This window comes from Stylophora pistillata, chromosome 4, assembly GCF_964205215.1.
Source record: "Stylophora pistillata chromosome 4, jaStyPist1.2, whole genome shotgun sequence".
Classification (NCBI taxonomy): domain Eukaryota; kingdom Metazoa; phylum Cnidaria; class Anthozoa; order Scleractinia; family Pocilloporidae; genus Stylophora; species Stylophora pistillata.
The window spans coordinates 25,143,230-25,162,953 of record NC_142522.1 but is presented as its reverse complement, the minus strand read 5'-3'; the positions used below and the strand labels follow the sequence as shown (position 1 = coordinate 25,162,953).

Sequence of the window (19,724 nt, the reverse complement as noted above, 5' to 3'; positions counted from 1 at the left end):
CCGGGAGCTACGATTTTTTGCGTTGGAATCTTATTATGATTACCAACCATATCTTCCTATACAAACAGCCATGTTCCTGAGCGATTTTTGCTGAGAAAGTCGAGAATCGTAAATATGTTCGAGTTGTGTCTTTTTTGTTACTCTTGTGATCTTGTCTTTCACTTGATGAAACGCTCTTTTCAAACGTACCACTACATACAGTCGGAAGACCACTCCAGGACCCATTCGCCAGGCATTTCCTTTCGTGGGATCCACTTAGAACGAACCCTGAATCGCAGTCGAATTGCACACTATTGGGGAACACTGTGGAGTCGCCAGAAGAGGAGCCGTTCATAGGATTTGATAAAGGACCACAATCGACAGCTGAAGAGGAAAAACTAATTGCTGCAATATTTTTACGAATGAAAAGCTGAACTTAAAAACCCATAGCACCCACTCAATGAGAAAAAAAAATTCTTCTGATTCTGTGAATAGACCCGCATTTGAATGTAGTATGCAACTCGAGCCAGGTTTCTCATATCGCCCGGAATCCTGTTGCTTTTGACGTACTTCGACGAGGGATAAATTATCTATTCTTTGCTCTAAAGAATTAGTTTAATCACTGTTTACTGAGGGCCAAGCAGCGAGTTCTGTTCGACCTCGCCCATCTGCAGAACAGAGCCGACGGATCGAATTAAGGCACACAACGATCCTTAAAAAGTTCTACTGGTGGTTTCAAAACGCTTTTTTTCGCTGTTACATAGGAGCTTTCCCATCGAAGTTGTCACATACAATTGCAAAAATCAAGTTTCACACACAGCCACTAATCGTACCGATCTTATAAAAAAGACAGGCTATTAATTACAAGCTGAATAATACGAACCTTCACAAAAGGTCTGATTTCCACTCCAGTTCCCATTTGCTTGACATTGCCTGATGGGAGAGCCTTTGAGAAGAAAACCTTTATCACAATTAAAGGTGATCTCATTTGGAAAGAATGTCAGCTCGCCGGTTGACGAACCGTTCGTCGGAACTGTAAGCAGACCACAATCTTTCGCTGCGTAGAAATGAAAGCAGAATTCAAGATTTGTTCTTGCAGAATGCAGCAGAATTCAGCGAACTAACGTTATTGTCAAACACATAACATTTAAGGAGGAGGGAGCTGCAAACGTATTTCATATGTTTTATTGGAACCTACCGGCACATGAGACCGCTTTTCCACTCCAAGTCCCATTAGCCTGACACATCCTCATGGGGGATCCATACATATTGAATCCAGGATCACATTTGAAAATTATGTTGTTGGGAAAAACTGTGGAGTTACCAGAAGAAGAGCCATTTACGGGAACCAAAAGAGGACCACAATCGACAGCTATAAGAAAAAGAGTTCATAAAAAAAGGTTATTTCATCCAAAGCAATTTCGCGATCATTAAGAAGTATCTGCATCAATACTACGTTAGGCTTAGCTCTCTCTATCTCCTTCTTTTGCATTACCCAACGAAGAAAAATGATCTCCTGATGAACATCAAATTTCTTTTCCTTTGATTGTGATAAAAATGAGATTATCTGCATGGAGTGTCGAAAAGAATATTTCAAGTGGGGCTTACCAGTCAATTTCTTCATGAAGGAAAAGTATGATCACCGAGGAACCTTACCTTCACAAGAAGTGTCATTACCACTCCAAGTCCTATCTGCTTGACACTGTCTTGCAGTGGATCCCTTCATGATAAATCCGTCGTCGCAGCTAAAATGAACTGTATTTGGATAGGTTGTCTTGTTTCCAGTTATTGAACCATTCGTAGGAATATCCAGAGCACCGCAGTTTTTGGCTGTGTGAAAAGAGAAAGTAAAACTTAATGATGATTAATAGGATGTAGAGACTAGCATTGAGCTTATGTAGGATCATCCTGATATCGATGGAGGAAAAGTTTCAAACTGCAGAATTCGTAGAATATCCCAACAAACTTCATCTCAAGACTTCTCGCACATCCAAAATAAAATGCACTTGTCCTCGTGAATGTAGGCTGCAATGCCTTGGTTACAACCAAATGCTGCAGGAAATAAGCCAGGACTACTTTGGATTCAATTGAAAAATTTACCTTCGCAATAGCTTGAAGTTTTGCTCCACGTTCCATTTGTCTGACATGTAATTCTCGAGGAACCATGCAGAATGAATCCTTCATCACATCTGTGAATGACATCATTTGGATAGACTGTCTTTTTGCCAACAATACTTCCATTCTGTAAAGGCTGAGGATCGCCGCAATCAACAGCTGAAATGTAAACAAATGAACATAAAACATTGCAGAGGCGTAGAAGAATAATCAAGCTTAGAGAATCTTTTTTTTTCTTTTCAAACAGTAACAAGGCGATTCACAAAAAACGTCGAGCAACAACTTTATCTTATATCTCTTAGGAGGTTCGTCTTCAACATAACTGACAAGGCAATGTTGAGTTGGAAACCGCCGCATTGGTACAATTTGCCGTCAGACTCTCCGTTCTTAAAAGGCACTGGGGATTTCACGCCATTACTTTAAAGAGAACACCTTGGAAATGTACAAACTCTTAAAACGCTCGTGCAGAAATTCTGTTTTACTCCCTGAATATTGATTCAACCGCCTCGTTGTTGCCTTTGCGTTGTGCGTAAAACAAGGGATTATAAACCATTTCAAGATTCTTGTATCATGAACTTTTCAGGTGCAGTTGTTATGACGATGCAAAATCAAGCGGATGCATAAAAACTAAAAAGGTTTTGTTTTCTTACCAGGGCCCATTAGGGAACTAATTCATGCCACGATCAATGATGTTAAACACAGTGGGATATAATAATGGTCTGTCTGTCCATTCGTCTTGAGGTTTTTATATTGTTATGGTGTACTAACCGAAGAATAAGTTTACTCGCGAACTTATAGCATAAAATGGTTCGAAGGCATCACGTGAGATTGACAACGAAGAGTGCAAAACTGAGAAAGTACACACAAATAAAATTTTATCGACATTTGTGTACATCTTATAAGCAACACCAAAGAAAAAAATTTGAGAGCAGAAAATCGAAGGTGACAAAGGATCGCATAGGACAGAATAGATGTAACATTTGCGTGAGTGCAATGTAAGATGAGAAATTTTTTAACATCAGCTCGTACGAGCAAAGCGTTGACGTATTCTGCCTTGTGGCAGCAGGACGATAACATATTTCTTTTTTCCTTTTGTTGCATCAAACATACCACTGCAAAGGCCTTCAAATCCACTCCATGTCCCATTTGCCTGGCAAGTCCTTATGACAGATCCATTGAGAAGAAAACCAGGATCACATTGAAAGTATACGCTATTGGGGAACACCGTTGAGTTACCAGAGGAAGATCCATTCATGGGAACAGATAAAGAACCGCAGTCGACGGCTAAAAAAAAAAACAACAAACATGAGATGAATCTAAGGAAAGACTAGCGAATAGTGTTTCAGCTTAAGACATTGAAATGATTAAAAAAAACTTTACACCGCACGGTCAACGAGGGTTTAACACAAAGAACGAAACCGAATAAGCGCCCGCGCTCGAATAAGCGCCCGCCCCAGAAGCCAAAATGCAAAATAACTGCCCCCCCCCCTCCCTTACTCTCTCAGATTAGCAGGGATACCGAAAAAACCTGTTCCTATTGCCAATTTATAACCTTTAAACAATTCAAAGCAGAACTAATGCAGGAGAATAGTTTATATTCTGCCAACGGTTAATTCAATCTCCACGTGCTTGCAAAGTTTCTTTGTGTGCCTTATCTGTTACTTTAATTTTTGTCCTATTGCTGCATTCTTGGTAAATGCCGTTAACTTTCCAAGCACAACTGGTCCATACTCTAGCCTTAGAGGACCATTAATTTGGGCCTCACCTTTTTTAAAAAGCTCCAAATACATAAAAGTTCCGTGTTAAAGAGTTCCAATTTGGGACTTAAAAGTTCCAAATGGACTGTCGTTATACTTCTTGACTTAGTCCCTGTTGTCTTTTTAAGAAAACAAATCTTTCCCTTGTGTTTAAATAAATTAAAGGGATTGTGTTAACGTCTACATGGATAACGTTGTAGTTTTTGTCTTTCCATATAAGATTGAGCCAAAATAAAGTTACAGCTCGTTGATGCAGAAATGATGAAGCACCCCCCTCAATTATGCGCCCTCCTCCAAGCGCCCGGGCGCTTTTTGGAGGTAATACAGCATATATATAAACGAAGTTAAACGAAAAATAATTTTTTTGAAAAACAAAAGAAAATACTTATTCAACAGAATCGTTGAAACGAACAAGGTTTCCATTCCATTCCGCGACACCGAGAGACAATTCTTAAAACTATTTCAGTTGCTTTTTCACTTAGCAAAGGAAAGTAAGTTTTTTAAGGATTTGTGTTCAAAACCTGAAGTGCTAGCTACAATTCTTCTGCTGTGGTGCTCAATTTTTAAGAGTCTGCTTCCTCCACTATGTTTTGTAGGTACGAAACTAGTCAACAAATTGCCGTAACGCAGCGACCTCCATACCACTTATGCGCAAGATATAATGGTGCCTCTTCTGTGAACTTAGCACATACAAAGCACAGCGGTTCTCATATCAACCACAATATAAGTTATCTCGATCAATATGCCAAAACGATTTTCTGTTAAACCAAATACAAAAAAATACACCGGATTTGTTTCCGTGTTAGACGTACCACTACATGCAGTTGGAGAACCACTCCATGTCGCATTAGGCTGACATGTCCTTACAATAGATCCACTGAGAATGAAGCCCATATCACAGTAAAAAAGCACACTATTAGGAAATACAGTGGAGTCACCGGAAGAGGAGCCGTTCACAGGAACAGATAAGGAGCCACAATCAACAGCTTAAAAAAGAAAGTTTACAAGACACTCTCTTAGTGATCAACAATGTAGCGCAGTATTGGTGATTATTGATTCATAAAGTACCTATCACAAAGACTTTCCTCAATCTTTTCAATACTTTATCGCAAAAAAAAAAATAGTTCAAATGCACCATGGCTAAATAAAATGTATTATGTAACTTAGAAAGACAAAAATAACTGGAGAAACCTTGACAAAAGGTCCGATTTCCACTCCATGTTCCATTTTTCTCACAGTGCCTCGTCTGAGAGCCTCTCAGGAGAAAACCTTTGTCACAACTAAAGTCAATCTTATTCGGAAAAGTAGTAAGAGAACCAATACTGGAGCCATTTGTTGGGACGGTAAGAGGACCACAGTCTTTCGCTAAATGAAACAGAAAGGACTTTTTTTTACCAAAATTTACTTTTTGCAATGTTTACCTAAAGAATTTGGATAGTTTATTGTACTCGCCCGATTGGCTGTGCAAAATACATCTACAAATAAATCCTACCAGTGCATACTGTTGTGAACCCACTCCAAGTTCCATTGGGTCGACAAGTTCTCTCTGATGATCCACTCAAAATAAATCCAGGGTCACAACTAAATTGTACACTGTTGGGAAACACTGTAGACACACCATGAAATGAACCGTTCATGGGTGTAGATAAAGAACCACAGTCAACAGCTGCGAAAAAAGTAAAATTGCAAAGGAGTTGAATGCGTGCAGGTATATTCCTGTCAACAGATATGTCTGCTATTCAAAATACGTATACCTCTATTTCAATGCATCTCTTTGTAAAGAGACCACAACATTTAATGATAAAAATAGAAAAAAGTAAACTTTTCGGCGGAAGGCATCTTTTCCTCTCTAAGTAACTGAAACGCGCTCTCAATGTAACGACTGTCCAGACCTTGAACTAATTAGAAGTATATTGAAAGTTCAGACGCCGCAATTGTCATGTGGCATCTTCTACAGATGCTGCAAGACACCTAAAGCTAAAAACAGTAATATCACTCCTTTATAATGTTTACTTTATAAAGGGATCCGTGACCCGGTGTAAATATGTCCCCACCTATGCACGAGGTCTCTGTGCCACTCCAAGACCCATTCGACTGGCAATGCCTGACACTTGAACCATTTAAAATAAATCCTTCATCGCAATCAAAAGTAGCTTTGTTAGGAAAAGTTGTTTCATGACCTGTCATGGAACCATTTAATGGCTTTGAAAGATTACCGCAATCCTTAGCTGTGAAAAAAAGGAAAGGGACATGTTAGGACCTGTTCTAAAAATCGCAAAGTCCGCATCACCATGATTGAGTACCAATGCCTTTCTTTTCCATCCAGTGACTCTATATCATTTGCAAGAAAAGAGTTCTTACCTTCACAAAAGCTGTCAGTTCGGCTCCAAGTTCCATTAGTTTGGCATTTTATCTTAGCGGGGCCTCGAAGGATAAAACCTTCGTCGCAATCGTAAATGAGAAAATTTGGATACACAGTGTTTTCTCCAATGACGCTCCCATTTCGCAAAGGCTGGGGCCGACCACAGTCAACAGCTGAAATGCAATACCGCCAAGAACAAGAGAGGTACCATAAAATATCACGTCTTTTTAGAATAATTAATGAACTATGTATATTTCGGAAAGTAAGAGAATATCAATTAACTAGGTGATAGTGATGTAAACTGCTTTGATTGAACGACAAGAGTAAATTAAAGAATGATGAGACTTTACGAAAGGACGATGATTGAAATTATGTGACAGGTGTGGTGAATCCTTAGTTCGTCCGTCAGCCCGTTCCGTCCCTTCACGAATGAAGTAAAGAAAATTACATTTCGAAATCGAGGATACAAATGCTTTACCACGTTTGATCGGGTCAGGAATAGCGCGAAAGGTTCAAAGGGAACAAGCGGCAGAAACACATCAGCATGAATGGAATTGAACATGTAAATAATCAGCGTGCAACAAGTAGCACTTGCATAAAATAACACACGTGAAGTGAATATCGAATGATAACTGACTTTATTATCCAACTACACTTCGTAGAGTACAAATAACGCCATAGACGAGTACAAATATCACGCGGTATTTGTACTCTAGAGTTCCGGTTAAATAGATTTTCTCGCATCGCGCAAGCGAAGAGTTGAATTGTAGTTACGAAAAAAATGGCGGACAATTTGAATCATTTTTCCGACGACGAAGAGTCAGAATGGCTGGCAAATATACATCCAAGTTCATTTGCTGAACCGAACGAAGAAAAACAGCTAGACGACCTGAAAACAGCAACACGACAACGCGCCAATTCCGTTCCGCTTCGCATACTTCTGTCACGCACTCCCCGTAAATAAATATCCGCGAAATTCGCCCGCACTGAAATAACAGTTTCGCGTGTTGGATAATAAATAACTTATTACACGTTTTGTTGTGTAGTATCGCTGAGTATTTTTACTCGTCACTTGTATTTTGAATCCCCTACGGGCTCGTCAAAATACGGCACAACTCGTAAAAATACTCGGCGATACTACACAACAAAACGTCTAATAAGATATACGAGTCGAACACTACAATGAGTATCATAGCAGAAAGTAAGTGCAATAAGGCGGACAATAAAAAACTTAGCAGTGGGTTGTATCCTCAAAACGAACACGTGAGCAACATCGAATGTCCATGTGCATTGATGTCTGCTTCAGACATACCACTACATGTGGTTGGAAAACCATTCCATGTTCCATTTGGCTGACACGTCCTCACAGAGGATCCGTTTAGGATGAATCCAGGATCACAGATAAAACGCCGACTATTTGGGTAAACTGTTGCTGCACCAAGAGAGGAGCCGTTCGTAGGAACAGATAAAGTGCCACAGTCGACAGCTAAAGGATGGTAAGAGATGAAAAAAAAAAAAACTTTCATTAGCACTTATGAAGAACAACGAATTTTAGCCTTTTAAGACTCTGTATTTGGTGCCTAGTGTCAGCCCGATCACCAAAGTGAATGTTCCAATCTGAAAGACTCAACGAAATAGTTTCAGGAAAACGAAATCTTAAGTTATAATCCATCTTATCTCATTAAAAGAAAACGTTAGCCTTTTTTTCTGGCGTTTTTTTGTTTTAGCGTACAAGCGGCTTATAATAATAATGGTCCCATCAAAATGTGGAGGATTAAAAGTCTGTTTCGCTAAATACAGCTTAGTTATTTTGAGATACGGTACGACTGAAATCTTGCCAAAATCTAGTCTCAATGACTAAAAAGCAAAGAAAGACCTTGACAGAATGTCTGATTTCCACTCCAAGTTCCATTAGCTTGGCAATGTCTGACATGAGAGCCGCTGAGGAGAAATCCTTCATCGCAATTGAAGACGACCTTGTGAGGAAATACTGTCAGATCGCCAACAGATGAGCCGTTCACTGGAACGGCTAGGGGACCACAATCTTTAGCTAAGTAAAATTATAATAATCATCATCATCATCATCATCATGACAGATTATCACCAACGGCGTTAACAATGTGCTTTTTTAGGTACACTACAAGGCAATATGATTTCCTCTTGTGTTGGCTGCCATTAAGGTTGGCAGGTGAACCAGACAGGATGACATTATTTAAGGGTACAGTAGAAGTAGACATGAAAGGGACGCTTGAATTTGTAGCTAATAAGGGTCTCAAAGGCTCGAATTTCATTTTAAAATAAGTTAATTCAGTTTTATTTGAATGTTGAAAAACAAAAGATCGTCGAACCTTGACACTTAGTTTCACTGCCACTCCAAGTACCATTCGTTCCGCATTTCCTCATGGATGATCCGGTCAAAATGAAGCCTTCGTCACAATCGAACCTTAAGATATTTGGGTACGTTGTCATTTCACCAAACATTTTGCCATTCTGTGGAGTCATAAGCTCTCCACAATCGATAGCTTCAAAAAACAACGAGAGCAAATAAAATCACAATAATCCAAAGAATACAGTACTTGCCAAAAACTACTTCATTAATGCAATTCAAATTGTTTTAGATATCGCTATTTCAGTAACAAAGTAACCTTAAGAATGCATAATGAGGCGAAATTTCACCACTGGGTTCTTTACCTTCACAAATGGTTTGGTTTCCATCCCATTTTCCATTTGATTTTCTTCCAGCTATTGTCCATGACTACAGTCATTTTGTTACATAATTAATATTACAATAGTGTTTATACTAACCGACGCAGATAGTGGTGTTCCCACTCCAGTTTCCACTTGACAAGCATTGCCTTGTTCTCGACCCTCGCAGAATAAAACCGTCGTCGCAACTGAATATCACTTCGTGCGGATATGTTGTTAGGTTACCAAATGAAGAGCCGTTGGTTGGAGTCATTAGCTCACCACAATCTTTAGCTGATGGGAAGGTAATGATACGGTTAAAGCTCTTATATTGTTACACTTGCAAATTTCTACAGTGCATACGTACTGTAAATCAACTCACACCAGCAACTTTAAAGTTTACCTTCGCAGAATGTTTTGTTTCCACTCCACTTGCCGTTTGATAGACATCCCCTAACTCTGGAGCCTCTCAGGATAAAGCCCTCATCACATCCGAAAATAGCTTTGTTTGGAAATGTTGACTGTGATCCTTCCAGCGATCCATTCGTGGGTATAGTGAGCATTCCACAATCTTTAGCTAATAAAGTGGGCATTTTAAAGTTAAGTAATATCGATAATAATTTTGATAGTAATTTGATTTGCGGATTTGGAGCTAAGACGATAATTACATTCAACAAGCCAACAAGTATCTCAGTGGCAAAGGTTCGAACCCTGTCGAAGCCTTAACTTTCTCCGGGCTTCATTTTCAGGAAATTCTTCCACTGCAATTCACCTGTGAGTTTCAATTTGCTTTCTGTTAAAAGCAAAAAGTTACTCAAAACATACCTTCACAAAATGAGTCATTTCCACTCCACTGTTTATTAAGTTGACACTGTCGTACTGCAGACCCTCTCAGAATGAAACCCTCATCGCAGCTAAAGCTGACCTTGTTGGGATAAGTAGTCAGATTACCAGATAGGCTGCCATTCAAGGGAACGGACAAAGATCCGCAGTCATTTGCTGTATTGAACAGATAATAAGGATAATAACAGGTTTGTATTGAAAGGCCATAAAATGAGTAGAAAACACTACAACGACATTTCTGCGTAACTGGTTTCATACTGTTTAATAACTTTTTCCGTAAGCGGCTGCCGTTGGTGTAATAGGCCACGGCAACCCAGAAAAAGGGGGCGTAAGGAAGGGGCATTGAAATTTTCAGTTTAAGCTGTTTTTAGATCGGTTTTTCGGTTTTAGTGCCTAAAAACCTCGGTTTTTCGGTTTAGGTGTTTATTGCGTTTTGCGGATTTTCCGTCTTTTGGCATTTGTTTCTCGGTTTTCGCCAAAAACACTAACCGGGGTTTTCGGATTTGGTGTCCTATGCGGTTTTCGGTTTTTGGCTTTTTGGGTTCTGGTTTCTCTTCTATGTTCCAGTTGTCACCACTGTATGGTTTTGCATAACATTGTCACGAAGTTTACAACCATACAATAATACGTACAACAATACAAACATAATTTAACTATTTACACATTTATCAAAATAGTTCCATCACATCTTCTAAAGTGACTACAAAAATAGAAAAGCAGACGAAGAAATACCGAAACTACATAAAAAAAATACCAAATAATTATAACGGAGTAATTGAAAACAAGAAATAGTAACTTCCTTATAAAAGGGGAATCATGATGGTTCAGTTTGAGCATAAAAGAAAGCTCAAGTCTTTTCACCTTGACATAATGCGTCGGTTCCACTCCATGTTCCATTTGCTTGACACTTTCTAACGGGGGCTCCGACAAGTGTGAACCCAGCATCACAAGAAAACCGCAGCGTGTTGGGATAGGTCGTGTTTTTGCCAATCATGCTTCCATTTTGAGGGATTTGTATTTGTCCACAATCAATAGCTGTAGGTAAAGAAAACTATTACTGAGGGAGGTTAGATAGATGTTCATTTTATCCTCCGTTTTAACATCATAGCAGAAAATTCTTCAAGGAATTATATATGCACAACCACTCGTACGAAAATCTCTGTCTTGTTTCGCTCGCGTACTACGGTTGATCGTCCTTTCTTGGCGAGTTTAACATCATCTTTCAGTTTTTCATAGTTAGTAGGAAAACATAAACCACACCAGAAATATAAAATAAAAAAAATATTGCTTAAGCCTCCACTTGAAAGGAAAGAAATAAGAATAATTAGAAATTGGAAAGTTAAAACTTACCATGACACGTAGTCTTTAATCCACTCCATGTACCGTTCGCTTGGCACTCTCTAATGTTGGACCCTTTGAGAATAAACCCCGAGGCACACTGAAATTCCAAACTATTTGGGAACATCGTCAAGTCGCCAGACAAAGAGCCATTCTTGGGCGCATCTAAGTAACCGCAATCAACAGCTGCAAAAGAAAATGAATCCTTTGCAAATTGTCCGCAGCTGACGCACCATCAGTGCATGCAGCAATTAGTTATTGGTTATTTCAATGTCCGTTTAAAATTACAGAAACAGCCAGGAGAAAACGGTTTGTTACCTTCACAAAATGTGTCATTTCCACTCCAGAGCTTGTTAGCTTGGCAATTTCTTAAAGCAGATCCATGTAAAATGAAACCTTCATCACAAGCAAAGCTGATCTCGTTAGGAAAAGTTGTTAGATTTCCAAATGAGGTGCCGTTCATAGGTACTGACAAAGGACCACAGTCATTCGCTAAACGTTTGAGAGAAATGAAATGAACTGGGAATCGAATTTGGTGAGAAATAAACAAAATAAACCAACAAAGTAATACAAAATTCCTACAAACAATCTACTTTTGACGCTGAATCGATTACAAAAAATAGTGCGATTGTTACTTCAAATGAGTTCGGCCATTTCAGTGGGGGAAAACGCATAAATATAAGTTTTCGCCAAACCTTTCCATGACCTAGCTTTTGGATAAATTGTTTGATATCTATAATAAGCGATTAAAGCACATTTAACAAAATTTCGTTTCCACCTTTGCAAAGAGAGTTGTTTCCACTCCATGTTCCATTTGTTTGACACTTTCTGTGACTAGATCCGTGCAGTGCAAATCCTTCGTCGCATGTGAATTGCAGAATGCTGGGGTATACGGTCGTTTTGCCTAGTACACTTCCATTTTGTGGAACAGGTAATGACCCACAATCGATAGCTAGAGTACAACAAAAATCATTAAGGAAAAAAATACTCATATTTACCTCACTACAAACTGTGCAATTTGTACTTACACTCAAAGGATAGAAATTTCGATTCTGCCCATCTCGCCTATTGTCCGTCCGTCTACTTTTTAAAAATAACTTGTTCTTTTTCTTCGTCAAATTGAATAGAATTTCGTTAAAAACGTGTTAGATGTGATAATTATCGCGAGCCAGACCCGTGACTTTTAAAAGACCTTTTAGAGACTGGAATTCTCACCACTACACTTTGCTTCAGATCCGCTCCAGATATCATTCGACTGACACGTTCTCACAGAGGAACCACTAAGAATAAAACCCGGATCACAAGCAAACCGAACGCTGTTTGGATAAACTGTGAGGTTACCAAATAAAGAGCCATTCATTGGAGGGTCAAGTGGGCCACAATCGACAGCTGGAAAAACAAATAAATAGTAGTGAATAGTAGGACTAGTAACAAAATTGGTGAAAAAAAAAAGAAAACATACTGGTAAACAAACAAACAAACTAAGGAAGTGAAAAAATCATGAAAAAAACAAAGGCCATTTTAGCCAAGTAGTTTGGTCATTAGTTGCCTTACAATGATATCTTATAAAAACTATTGTTTCGCTGTTCGTGTCAATACAGTGCAACAAATAAAGTACAGAATGGGAGCTAATGCTTTCCAAAGTTTTATGCTACAGTTCCACGACGCTGTATTATAAACTCTGCATAAACATTTCATTTCACTTTACATCTGTCTTAGTGTTATGCTCCGTTAATTATAGATTCTTTCTGATTGGTCGAGGATCGCGTCATATCTCGCCATAATCACCTCGCGCGATGGAATTATAGCAGGGGCGCTAAATTTGAAAATGGCTCCCTCGCGTTTTTTTCAATGTTCCAAAGGAAGTGGTAAACGTGATGGCAGAAATTTTAATTCCAACGACCACGAAAGGTGCTCAGTATTAAACACGATGGCGCGCTATAAAAGGAGCCTTATATCCCACTGGACCATTTGTCAATCAACCGTCGTGTGATGTAGAACTCTTAGAGTCAAGTCAGCTTGAGCTACAGCTACTTCAAAGCAGTGAACAGCGGGCGCATTCCTCAAAATTGTTTTCTGTCTTCATCACAATACAAGAAATTTTGAGATTTGTATTACCTTTCTCCAATGGGAACTGTCTTTATTTGTGGCGGTAAATTTGAGATCGAAGTAGGTGGTTCGCACGTTACCTCATTCCACCATGCTGGTGGAAGTGAACAATAGATATCTCATTAGCTCCTTTTGTTCGTCTACCAGCATTTGAATTTGACCCGCACTCGTCAAGGGTGAGTGACAAATGAGCCCAGGTCTTCCCAGGGAAGACTTCCTTATATAGCGCGCCACACGAAGGCGCCTACTTCGATCTCAAATTTACCGCCACAAATAAAGACAGTTCCCATTGGAGAAAGGTAATACAAATCGCAAAATTTCTTGTATTTTGATGAAGACATAAAACAATTTTGGGGAATGCGCCCACTGTTCACTGCTTTGGAGCAGCTGTAGCCCAAGCTGACTTGACTCAAAGAGTTCTATATCACACCACGGTTGATTGACAAATGGTCCAGTGGGACCTAAGGCTCCTTTTATAGCGCGCCTTCGTGTTTAAGTTTGGTGTAATTAAAAAAAACCTGTTGAATTCTAGTGGAAACTGGCATCTTATCTCGATAGGAATAATCAAAACAATTGTAAAAGAATGGTCTCAACAATAAAACGAATGTGCAACAGAAGTAGAGAGCACCTGAGCAATTATACTGAAACCCTTTTTCGCGTCAGGCTGTGTCTACTATTGAATAATCCCCTGACTTCTTCTCGAGGATTATTCAACAATATTCACATTAGCGAATAATTGTTAAATATACATGTAGACAGTTTAACCTCACCAGATTGTAACGAGAAAGACTAAAATAACAGAGGAAAGACCCAACAAGATCCTTGCATCAAATGTATAGACAGAGAAAACCAGTATGGTCTCTAGTCCTGGGATTAAGCGTTAATTGCCTGCCCTATCTTACCATCGCAAAAAGTAGCTTCTCCAGTCCATGTCTTATTGGCTTGACACCTTCTGACATTCGATCCCTTCAATATGAAACCTTCGTCGCAGCTGAAGGTAATAACATTTGGGAAAGTTGTCTCATTCCCGAACAGGGATCCGTTTAGTGGAACTGATAGACTTCCACAATCATTTGCTACATTGAGATAGAGAAATAAATACATAAAATTATTTTCTCTTTTTAAGGAAAAACAAAGTTGATTCCTAAGTTGGAGAATGTAACTGTTAATAGTCATAAATCTTCCACAACCACGCAGTATCTCCTCAGAAAAAAGAGAAAATTTGCTGGAAGGTTCATAACACCCTTTGGAAAAGTTGTCTAACTCCTCAAAAGAGATCCGTTTAGTGGAACTGATAAATTTCCACGGTCATTTGCGACAGTGAGATGAAGAAATGATTACATAAATTAATTTCTCTTTTTTCATTGGAAAAACAAACGTTGGCTCCTAAGTTGTAAAATGTAACTTTTGAAAAATCATACACCTTTCAGAACCAGGAAGTATTTCTTCAGAAAAAAGGCATTAGCAGGAAAGATCCAAACCACTCTGAGTTCCATTACTCACAGCTGTTTTCTTGTTTCCTACAAGTTCTCATAACCCCTTTTTTAAAAGCTAACAATAAACTATTATAGTACCTTGACAGAAAGGCTCGACACCACTCCATGTTCCATTAGTCTGGCATTTTCTGACTGCTGATCCCAGAAGTGTGAATCCTTCATCACATTCAAATTTTAGAGCATTCGGATATATTGTCTGTTCGCCATACACACTACCATTCATCAAAGTGGAAAGTCTTCCGCAATCGATGGCTAAAATCGATTCAAATTTTTTTTCTATTCAGTGAGTACACTTAAAATCCTCAGGAAAAAATTTGAACTTACCTTTTATCATAAATGACTAAAGTCATTCTGACTAGCAAGACACTTTTCCCAACAACTAAACCTACAGTTTACGCTTTATATGATCAAATGTTCTACAGGTACCATCCTTGTTAAAATGTGTTTTCACCCACCAGTGCAGGTAGTGTTAGTTCCACTCCAAGTTCCATTGGCTCGACAAGTTCTCTCTGAAGAGCCAGCCAAGAAAAAACCAGGGTCACAAGTAAAGTACTTTGTGTTTGGGTATACAGTGAGATTGCCAGATAGAGACCCATTCGTAGGTGCATCCAGAAAGCCGCAGTCAATTGCTTCAAAAAGAAAACACATTTCAAAAAATACACAGTACACCTAACGCTTCCTTGACACTTGTACCTGAGCACTAGTGCCAGGTCACCGGCACAAAATGGTACTGTGTTTAGAAACTGGATATCCGATATATCAGAGCCTGAATACAAGGTCAAGACCTTGTACTCGGGTAGGGGCACGGTGCCCGAATTCTGGTGTGAGTACTTGAGAAAAAAAGGTGTGTTCACATTGGTGCCCATCAGGAATCGTACCCGGGCACCATGCTCGAGCACCAAGTGTGAACGCAGCCTAATTTTCACACCCAGAAATCCTCACTTTGGAATGAGCCACGAGCTGCATCTCTCTTACCTTCACATGATGTGTCCACCCCACTCCAGCTAGCATTTGCCTGGCACTGACGGATAGTTGATCCAACAAGAATAAAACCTTCGTCGCAGCGAAAGGTAACCTTGTTTGGAAAAGTTGTCTCAGTTCCAAGAGATGAGCCATTGATGGGTACCGAAGGAGGCCCGCAGTCATTTGCTTACAGATAACATGAAAGAAAGGAAACATGATGTTGTTAGCAAGTTTTGGGCACACATGTCTTGAAGATTAATTGTCTGCTTTTCGATATAGCCGTGAAACTTGGGAAAAACTGAATTTCACGGATAGCCGACATTTAAAATTTCAATGGGAGGTGAGATTTCGTAACCAAGCAATACATCAGTAAAATAGAACAATCCTCAATCTTTAAACTTCTTCATATGGTCATTTCTTGAGTTCCACTACAAGTTCTTGCAAGCACAAATTTCTCAAAGAATTCTGCGTGTTAATACAACCTATTTGAGGTTTTTTCGGTTTGTTTTAAATAATATATACTAGTTTATATTGCCAATATTTAACTAACGTAAGATATTGCAGTATACCTTGGCAAAAAGTACTCGTCCCACTCCAAGTTCCATTCGACCGACACCTTCTCTCAGTAGAACCATGCTGAGCGAACCCCTCGTGACATAAAAAGTGCAAAACGTTGGGATACGTGGTTTTATCTCCGTAAACTGAGCCATTTAGTGGAACTGGAAGCCTACCGCAATCGATCGCTGTAAAATAAGAGCGACCAGAAAACAAATTAATAATACATATAGACTAAATTTAATCCACCTAGAATGATATTGAATATTTATAAATGTGTCAATTTATTGAAAGTAATTCATACCACTGCAAGTGGTTTCAGTCCCACTCCATGTACCGTTTGGTTGGCACTGTCGAACGGGTGATCCACTCATTATAAAGCCAATATCACAGTTAAATCGTAGGCCTTCAGGAAAAACTGTACGGTCGCCATGCAATGACCCGTTTGTAGGAGCCTTTAACTGTCCACAATCAATGGCTGCAAAATAAATTGTATATTAATATACAACACAAGCAAAATTCGCAGAAGCATGCTAATTCTGTGTCTGGTAATCTCAAACCTGTACATATAGTTTCGTTTCCACTCCAAGTTCCGTCCTTTTCGCATTTCCTTTCTTTCGGACCATGTATTAAAAAACCTTCATCACAACTAAACGTGACTGCATTTGGAAAAGTGGTCTCAGTTCCAACCATAGACCCATTCTTTGGAGTCCTAAGGAAGCCGCAGTCTTTGGCTGTAGGAGATGAAAGAGAACAACATCGTTGTGAGATGACAAAGTTTAGTTGTGATATGCATCACCAAGAAATTTAACAACTCTTGCTATACATAAAGCAATTCTTTCTTACCAATGCACACTGTTTCTTCACCACTCCATATCCCAGTTTCCGTACAACGTCGCGTGGACGATCCGTTCAGTATAAAGCCATCGTCGCAGTAAAAAAGCAGTTTGTTTGGAAACGTTGTGTAATTTCCACGCATAGAGCCATTTGTGGGGGCTGCGACTAGTCCGCAATTAACAGCTTAAAAAACAGAACCACGTTATTTTTAAGAGACATTTGCATTACTTGCACAAAGCTACAGGACATGTAAAGCTACATGATGAAATCATTCGTTCCCTTTGTAAGAAATAAAAAATAATAACAACGACACTAGCACAACTAAATATTTTCACCCAGACACGAACATACCTTAGTTCATGGTACCTTTCTATTGAATCTTTCTGTTTAAAAAGTAAGGGTCTGTATCCATCCGTCCGTCCGTCCGATCGTTCAATGGAAAGACTGACCGCCCCCATAAGTACAAGAATACCTTCACTACCACTACTTAGTATTGGGTGGGGGCGTGTGTGTAAACAGGTGTGGTTTAAAATTCCCAGTGAAAATGATGACAAACTTTTGTTTGTCATCATAGGAACCTTAAGTGTGTTATTTTTTCTTTCTCTAGTCGCTACTAACGATTGCATTGGGTCAAAGAGCCACTCCAAGTTCCATTTGCCTGGCATGTTCTCCTCGACGATCCCCTAAGCAAAAATCCAGTGTCACAGGAAAACCAGACACTGTTGGGGTAAACGGTCATGTCACCGTGAGAGGATCCATTTCTTAGAACAGGCAAGGGACCACAGTCAACCGCTGAAATGAGGATAATTACCATAATGATTAACACATTGTTTTTTTGCTTTTTTCAGAACAGATGGGACATATGTATCTTATTAACCAAGCGCGAGGGCCGTACTGGGAGAATATCGGCCTGAGGTCTTGACAGCACGGACCGAGCGCAGTGAGGTCCGTACAAAAAAGACCGAGGGTCGATATTCTTCCAGTATGGTCCCGAGCAAGCTTGGTTAATAAGAGATTTATTATACGACTGAAGTTCAAAGGGATACAAGTGCGATATCATTCGGGACCATTCGGGAAAGTGCCCAGTCCAATACTGAGAGAATATTGACCGGAAATAGAGCATTTTGATTGGTTGATTTTAGTTATTGGCCCTCTGACTGCCCGATTCGTATAATAAACCTGGGTTATTAACCTTTACGGATGTGTTATTAGTATTGTAATTCTAAAATGTTTCTAATAACTCCGTTGATAAGCAACTGTGGCCAAAGCGAAGCGAAAAAGGTGTTAAACATCCTTCTCACAAATATATACAATCATTTTCGTAGACAAATTTTTTTACAAACAAACCTTTACAAAATGTGTCATCTCCGCTCCATGAACCGTCGGCTAAACACTGTCTTTCCGTGGATCCGCCCAGGATAAAGCCAGCACCGCAAGAAAACTGCAATACGTTCGGAAAATATGTCCTGGTGCCCTTTAAACTCCCATTCATTGGCACACTAAGTGCTCCGCAATCAATTGCTACAAACAGATAAGTCGAGATAACATTATATTACCTGAGTACAGTATTGTACAAACAAAATAAACTCAACTTTACTAATAGCTGATCTTCACAAGTAGTGTGATTTCCGCTCCAATAACCAGCAGATAAACAACTTCTCACTGATGAACCTCTCAGAATAAATCCCGAATCGCAGGAAAACTGTACTGAGTTCGGAAAATATGTCAGCGATCCGTACGACGAACCATTGGCAAGAACAGGTAGAGATCCACAATCAACCGCTGATATAGCAAAACATGTTCATCTAATGAAGATGCGCAATTACGAAAACAAGTATTGCAGTCAAAATTGTGATATGTCGAGATTTGCATTTAAAAAACCAGGCCAAAGGAGGAATTCCACCAACCCAACATGTTTTACTAACAGCCATTTCTTCAAAGGTTTTCGTAATTAAATAAACTGTAAGTGCACAGTTATTCGCAATCATCAACTAGGAGTTTAACATGCTAGATTTCGTAATTAAGGGGAATAAACTGGAGGACCCAGAGAAAAATCATGAAAGGAAGAAAAATGAGAAAGAAAAAAGAAAAACGATAAATTTGACCCACAGCCCATGAAATCTATCTCTGAACTATCTTCACTCTTCCAAAGCAATTGGTACTATAAAAAAACAGGCTTAAAAAGTGTTTGGTTTTTCACTAAAATTTGTAATGGGCTAAAAGTTAATACAATTCAAACAGAATTAAATTCTTCAGCTCAGTTTCCGAGAAGCGAAATACGCGAGGCACTTGTCACAAAATTAATTCCTCAGCTCGGTGGCTGAGTAACGAAAACGGTTTCTAGTGAGGATTCGCGAGAACTCTATGGTAAACCAGTCATATTTCATTGGAAAAGCCTCCCGCATACTTATAGGATCTGAAAAGGCCCGTGTTGTATGAAAGATGGTCGCGGACTGCAGAAAAAAATTTGTTAAATATCTTTAAAAAAAACTGTCACGAGGGACATTGCCGGTCCTGGCAGTATACGTAGGATACTTGAGAGATATAAACCTTGGATATGGCCACCTCACCAACGAGTTCCTTTTAGCTCAGTGAGTTGAGCGCGAGATCGCGAAATCAGAGGGTCTGTTCTTTAAATCCTCACGGACTTTTTCGTCGTCTTTCGTTAGTTAGTCGCATACGCTT

General features: G+C 39.3%; 1 protein-coding gene across 3 annotated transcripts in view; it reads right to left on the bottom strand.

Moving 5' to 3' along the window:
• LOC111332732 (sushi, von Willebrand factor type A, EGF and pentraxin domain-containing protein 1) overlaps positions 1-19,724 on the bottom strand; it is a 67,142-nt gene that overhangs the window by 19,152 nt on the left and 28,266 nt on the right. For 2 of the 3 annotated variants that reach the window (XM_088756695.1, XM_088756696.1), the window contains exons 21-52: positions 18,387-18,560; positions 17,658-17,831; positions 17,049-17,222; positions 16,763-16,936; positions 16,507-16,680; positions 16,217-16,390; positions 15,660-15,833; positions 15,140-15,313; positions 14,763-14,936; positions 14,091-14,264; positions 12,295-12,468; positions 11,858-12,031; positions 11,398-11,571; positions 11,092-11,265; positions 10,603-10,776; positions 9,724-9,897; positions 9,302-9,475; positions 9,019-9,192; positions 8,562-8,735; positions 8,090-8,263; positions 7,526-7,699; positions 6,213-6,386; positions 5,906-6,079; positions 5,344-5,517; positions 5,043-5,216; positions 4,664-4,837; positions 3,205-3,378; positions 2,080-2,253; positions 1,636-1,809; positions 1,178-1,351; positions 863-1,036; positions 190-363 (exon numbers count right to left, since the gene is read on the bottom strand). In XM_088756695.1, the coding sequence (XP_088612821.1) occupies positions 190-363; positions 863-1,036; positions 1,178-1,351; positions 1,636-1,809; positions 2,080-2,253; positions 3,205-3,378; positions 4,664-4,837; positions 5,043-5,216; positions 5,344-5,517; positions 5,906-6,079; positions 6,213-6,386; positions 7,526-7,699; positions 8,090-8,263; positions 8,562-8,735; positions 9,019-9,192; positions 9,302-9,475; positions 9,724-9,897; positions 10,603-10,776; positions 11,092-11,265; positions 11,398-11,571; positions 11,858-12,031; positions 12,295-12,468; positions 14,091-14,264; positions 14,763-14,936; positions 15,140-15,313; positions 15,660-15,833; positions 16,217-16,390; positions 16,507-16,680; positions 16,763-16,936; positions 17,049-17,222; positions 17,658-17,831; positions 18,387-18,560 (5,568 nt within the window). The remainder of the gene's footprint in view (positions 1-189; positions 364-862; positions 1,037-1,177; positions 1,352-1,635; positions 1,810-2,079; positions 2,254-3,204; positions 3,379-4,663; positions 4,838-5,042; positions 5,217-5,343; positions 5,518-5,905; positions 6,080-6,212; positions 6,387-7,525; positions 7,700-8,089; positions 8,264-8,561; positions 8,736-9,018; positions 9,193-9,301; positions 9,476-9,723; positions 9,898-10,602; positions 10,777-11,091; positions 11,266-11,397; positions 11,572-11,857; positions 12,032-12,294; positions 12,469-14,090; positions 14,265-14,762; positions 14,937-15,139; positions 15,314-15,659; positions 15,834-16,216; positions 16,391-16,506; positions 16,681-16,762; positions 16,937-17,048; positions 17,223-17,657; positions 17,832-18,386; positions 18,561-19,724) is intronic. The other variant, XM_088756697.1, reaches the window with a different exon arrangement.